Source organism: Echinops telfairi, unplaced genomic scaffold (genome assembly GCF_000313985.2).
Source record: "Echinops telfairi isolate 266 unplaced genomic scaffold, ASM31398v2 ScPeMD7_3533;HRSCAF=4204_0, whole genome shotgun sequence".
NCBI classification, from domain to species: Eukaryota; Metazoa; Chordata; class Mammalia; order Afrosoricida; family Tenrecidae; genus Echinops; species Echinops telfairi.
Window position 1 is genome coordinate 101,532,506 of NW_022107431.1, and position 6,249 is coordinate 101,538,754.

A 6,249-nucleotide genomic window follows, 5' to 3' on the forward strand; every position below is an offset into this window, starting at 1 on the left:
GCCCTGTCCCCAAAGTCCACCCTCATCATTCCCAGGGGATCTTGCTGCACTCCCCCAGTGCTTTGCCTCAGTGTGGCGGGATCAGATCGGGTGCAATTCCCAGCTAGTGTCAAAATTTACTGTAAACCTTATACCCTACATGTAATATTCCAAGTGAGACATGTCATTTAAAATTAAAACACAAACAAACATTCTCTCTTCGAGGAACTTTTATGCTAATTTATTTCTCATCATTTATTATTTCCAATTTTTGTTTGAGCCCTGTCAACCAGAGCACTCAAAGACCAATTTTTGGTCAATCACAACAAAAAATTAACTTCTGGTGAGTGTACTTATTTTCCTTCCATTTTCCTTGGGCTTAATGTTCTTACCCTTTCAAAGAGAGTGACCTCAAATATAAGAAGGAATAAATGAGATTAACATTTAAAATTTTCATTTATAGCTTAAATAACCAGATATAGAAACTATCATGACCAAGGGACTTATTATGAAGCATGTTAATTTCACTGTCTTCATTTTCCATAAAGGCTTTATCACTAAAACTAAAAGGCACAGCCATTTTATAGGATATCAGTACTTCAGTTCAATGAAACCACCAACCACACATGGAGATGTTATGATACAACACTAACCTGCCCACTTCTGCTTTTTCCATTTCAAAGCATCTTCTCGAATTTGGTCCCAGTCTATCTCATCTTCTGTGTCAACATGGTCATCTGTGCTTACACTTCTTCCAGCTAAAGGTTAAAATGCAACGAGATGTGGTAAGATATTTACTGAATTACATAATCTCATACACAAATCTGGCCAGTACATAATCCCCCAAATTATGTTACTATTTTCTGACAATACTGCCTGAAATATAACATAGGAGTTTGTTTGTACTATCATGCCGGGCTGATTCCCATGTGGTTTTATCATTTATCTACATCACATTCATGCAACAGGAAGTTGTTGTGGTTTTTAAATTTATAGATGAGTGGGAAAATAGAATGAGAGCTCAGTGTGTGCTGAAACACATCTCCTGCACTGCTTGATCTTTATCATAGTCCTAGGAGGCAGCTGTCATCCTGGGTTAACAGATGAGGAAATGGAACCTAGGAAAGGTTTAAGTTCCATCCCGGGAAACACTGAGTGGCAACTTCGAAAACTGAACCCAAGTTTCTGTTCTTTTACTTCCAGGATGCTTCTGGATGTCGTTCAGTGATGGCTTTTCCCCCTGGATTTTTAACTCCAACTAGATTGGAAAATTTTAAAATAACAAGTAACTACTGTATATACTCGTGTATAAGTCAAGTTTTTCAGCATATTTTTATGCAGTTTTTGTGGTAAAATTAGGTGTCTTGGCTAATATTCGGGTCAGTTTATACTCGAGTATATATGGTATGTATTTTTCAAAGTCCATGTAGTGAAGAGACCAAAAATCAGATGTCAGGATTAATTCTTGACCTACAATTAATACTGAGGTATATTTATTTAACCATTGTATTGGAATATAATTCACATATCATACAGTTCAATAGTTCAACCATATTAATAAGAGTTGTACAATTGTCACCATAGTCAATTTTAGAACATTTTTTCTTTCTTGTATTCTCATTGTTATTAGCTCCCCGTTTCCCCCCAACCTCCCCTGCCACACCTGAAAGGAACCTTAATCCAGCTACTGTCTCTATAGATTTACCTATCCTGGTTTCATAGACCGAAAAAAATGCAAAAAACACACAAAGCAACAACAACAAGGTAAAACAGAGAAAAACTTCAATAGAAAAGAAAGCAAAAAACATTAAAAACTAAAATAAATTTTAAATGGGTTAAAAGGTGTTTTCAACCTAACTGCATTCGCAACAATCCGCTTTCCAATGCATGCTGCATGATAGCAAGGCTATTCACTTCTGATGACCTGGTCTATGGTCAGTGGGATTCAATAGAGGCATAATCCTTGTGGGGACCCTGCCAATGATTTTGGGCTTCCATGGTCATACCTAGCCTTCTGAAAACTGGGTTTTCACAATTTATGCTCTGATTCCATTCCCTCCTTTGGATTTGATTATTTACTTTGGACTTGGATAGGGCAAGCTGACATACATTCTCCATGTATGCCATGTACTGTATGCCCATTTTCCATGGGCTTAGTTGACACTTCGGGTTCACTTTAGAGACCTTATTATCATTTTATGTTATAGAACATTATCAATCATCCTCTTAGAGTGTAAAGTAATTCTGCTGATAATGTCATTAATTTAGCCAATGGAATAGAATTTAAAACAATGTTGGAAAAGGAAATTATACAAGTATTGGCTGGCTTCAGACCGCAATACACAAATTATTAATTTATACAAATTAAACTCATAAGGGAGTGGACACTATTTACCCAAAGGGGGTGGGTGATAGGGCAAAACTTTCAGTAATAGTCATTCACAAAGGCAGAACTATGCTTACCAGATTAATACATGAATATGAGGTATACACAAAAGTTAGTTTTTCCCCCCAGCTCTTTGTAGCTAAAAGTAAAGCTACTATGCTTAATCACAGAGATTTCAAGTCATTTTTGGAGTATTCTGGGCTTTCACAGAAAAAGGATTTATATTAATACAAATATGTAACAGTCCAGATTCATTGATGAAAAGCTAAGGCTTTGTATCTAGAAAGGACTCAACTATTAGAGGCTCCTAGCATTTAAAGAAAACTTAACATTCTAAAAGGGTTTCAGTAGGTGACAATTACTTACCATCTCTGGAATCTGAACTGTAGTTTTCTTCTTGTCTTTTAACAAGAGTATCTATCACTGCTTTTGCTTTTGTCTGCCTTACCTTGCTTCCAAAAATTTTGACTTCGGCCTCCTGATACCCTTTCATTATCTAGATATGAAAAAGGAAATGAGTGAGACCAAAGCCCTTTGCCTTTTTTTCCCTTATTTCCCCCCTACCTTTCTCTGCTAGCAATCACTACACTTCAAACGGTATAAAAGTATCAAGTAACAATGCATTGTGATGTCAATGACTGAATTTCTAATCTTTGAGGTACATGCTATTTATATTTGCTCTAGGATGTAGCCTCTGGTTGGATGGAGGAGCAGGGCAATCTGTAAAATTTGCAATGACTGTACAAGCTAGGAGGTAAAGAAATAATGATAGACAACTAAGGTCTTAATCTGAACTGTGGTGAGAATGATGAGGGCAATGAATGTACAAATGCGCTTTACACAATTGATGTATGTATGGATTGTGATGAGAGTTGTATGAGCCCCTAATAAAATGATTTAAAAAAATCTGAAATGTGGTATCAATAACTTTGAATCCGACTTGACCCATCTATACAATGGTAATAATGAATGTTTGGCTAATTATGCAGAATTACAGTAGGGATGAAATTAATTAACCTATGTGCTCTGTAAGCCAGAGTTTATTGAACTGCCAGGCTCTACAAATAAAAGTTTTCATTTGAGGTTTTAATATACTCATACAAGTTGAAGTTAAGCCTACAACAAGGCTGACATAATCACCCTTTGAAAATGGAAACTAAATGTAACATTTTAAAATGTGCATAATCTCCGATATTCTCACTCATTCAATAATGTTTAGCTAGAAACTAGAAATCAGGAGTTATATTGGGCGGGTTATTCAAACAAAGCTTATCATTGGGCGGGAGTGTTCACAGAGACAACAATGTGCAAGTGCTGAAATGGTAAAACCATGAGGTGCTGAGAGGATGGGACACCTAACTGAGAAGGGGAGGAGGAGGTTCTAGATTTTCCTAAGGAAGTATGACGGAAGCTGACCTGAAAGAGGGTGAGGAAGCAGTAAATTGTCTTCCAGAAGAAATGGGGCCAGGGGCTGTAAGAAGAGGAAGGGGGAGAGGTTGGCAAATTTGCTAGAATAGGGAATTGCTTTAAGGAATCTTGACTTCTGAAGAGTCTGATATATCAAGAAGTTGTTTTTGTTTTTTTTAAAATAATTTTATTGGGGCTTCATACAACTCTTTATCACAATCCATACATCCGTCTATTGTGTCAAGCACATTATATCAATAGGTTTTTATGCAGAAGAGGAACAGACACATGATCTGTCTGTTCAGAGAAGGTGCTTTGGTCACTGTGGAGAACAGCGAGGATTCAAAGACTAGAAGTGAGAGAGTCAGGCGAGGCTACCTTAAATTACAACAGTCCTCTGGAGAAGTACAAGAAATAAAAAGATCTAGTGAGAGTGGCACTCTGAGTCACAATGAGTTTAGCGAGATGGAGATCATAGTTGTAGGATAAGATGTTTGGCTTTGTAGTTTGGTGAATGATATGGACGATCACTAAGATTGCGAGGACAGGAATAAGTCAATGTTTGAAAGAAATCCAGACAGGTGTCCTTTTAAAAAAAATCATTTTATTGGGGGCTCATACAACTCTTATCACAATCCATACTTACATCAATTGTATAAAGCACATTTGTACATTCGTTACCCTCACAGGTGTCCTTTGTACATGGAGATTATCTTGAAAAATTTTTTCCCTCTAAGACTCACAGAACCTAGACCTGAATGGGCCACAGCTTAGATGATTTCTTGGTAAGAATGGCAGTCTGCAGCAGGCTTGGCCATTTACCTAATTTACCACAGTATGCTAGCAGAGAAGTAGCTCTTAGCTGCTGACTGAGTCTAATTCGTGGTGAGAAATAAACCAGGCTCTTTTAGGGTTTAAGAAGGATTATGTGGCACATACATCACTTACCTGTATTTTAGTGTTTGTTGAATTTTGGATGTCTCTTATTTTTGACCCACCACGACCTGTTTTTAAAAACAAAGGAATATGTGGCCATAAATTGAAACCAACAAAGGGGATTTATCGACTCTCTTTAAAAAGCTTTTCTTATTTTCCCCTAAATTGCCCAAAGGCTCTCAGGGTCCAATAAGCACATTCCATTTGGAAACTGAAAGCAGGAGCTTTCTAATCCCAATCTTGGTGACATTACAGAAAGAGAAGGCTGTTTTATATCAGCCCATGCAAACATTAATGGGATCCAGCTTTAAGTCAAGGGGGTGATCAGTAGCCCTTCACAAGTGCTCTCCCAAGTGTCTGCAGACCTGGCCTAAGGGCTGAAGGTGTTCACTGCAGACTTGTTGGCATTATTCACATCCTTGAGCTGGAGCCTCCAGAGGGGCCAATTAATTTCTGGCGGGCCTAGCAATTAGCCTACAACATCTGTTCATTTCCCAAACAATAGCTTTTAAAAAAAAATTTAAGGTAAAGTTTGTGGACCAAAGGGAAAGTATTATTATCATTTCAGTTTTAATCTCAACTAAAGGATCAAGTCTTCATTTTAACTACTTTTCCTAAAACAAAACAAACAAACCCTGTGAGATATAAGTTGTACTAAGGAAAAGCATCCCAATTTCCAGAAGGTAAGGTACCAAATATAAAGATAAAGAAATAAAATACAAGATATGGCTAATGCTTACACAGTCCTATAATAATATTCTATACCTTCTTTATGTTGCTAAATAGTGCTCAAGCAGAGATTAACTTTAGCACAGTCCTGTGGCTCATTTTAGGGTAAACTGTCAAAATGTGGATCTGTTTCAACAGTCTGAAGGAAGGCATTATAAACACAGATGTATAGACATCTGATCTTTTAGAGAACTTTACTATAACATCCACTGAAAAATACAAGTCAAGCTTGCTCATCTTTTACTTAACACACACGGCACTACAAGAAAATGCCAAGTGCACCTCCCTTGCTATCGGCGATGAAAATTGGTCTAAAACGAGGAGTCATTTTTTAACAATTTCTTCTTTCTGCACTTAACAGAGCAAGGTCACACAGACTGCCTTGACCACAGAGGCTCACAAATACGCCCAGTAGTAGTTGTAATTTGCTGAATGAGCTCTCCCAGCTGACCATGAACTCTGAGGTGATTCACAGAAACTGCTTTGCGCCTCCCCCCCTTTCAGGTGGCACCCAGGGCACGTGCCATACCTGCCATATTTTACACAGCCCTCGGACTGTAAATCCTCTAACTAACTGAGTTCCCAAAACAACACATTTGAAAACTACTAAAAGGTGCATCGAGTGACCTCCTTTTAGCACCAGGTCTCGGCAACACGAGGGGGCGACCGCCTGCTCGTTAAGTGGGAGCTGATTGGAGGCGAGGGCCGTGGGGCGGAGATGTCCGGACCAGGCCCCGCCCCCGGCCCCACCCATCCTCCGTGCGCTCTCACCGATCACCGTGCCCACCAGGCTGTTCCTCAGTTGGAAACAC

The 6,249-nt window shown here is 38.5% G+C and overlaps 1 protein-coding gene across 1 annotated transcript in view; it reads right to left on the reverse strand.

The window, feature by feature from the left end:
* Window positions 1-5,973, reverse strand: part of DDX43 (DEAD-box helicase 43) — a 40,001-nt gene extending 34,028 nt beyond the window's left edge. The window contains exons 1-4 of the mRNA XM_045294327.1: window positions 5,967-5,973; window positions 4,721-4,776; window positions 2,732-2,861; window positions 633-737 (exon numbers count right to left, since the gene is read on the reverse strand). Of these exons, the coding sequence (XP_045150262.1) occupies window positions 633-737; window positions 2,732-2,861; window positions 4,721-4,776; window positions 5,967-5,973 (298 nt within the window). The remainder of the gene's footprint in view (window positions 1-632; window positions 738-2,731; window positions 2,862-4,720; window positions 4,777-5,966) is intronic.
* Window positions 5,974-6,249: the final 276 nt, after the last annotated feature.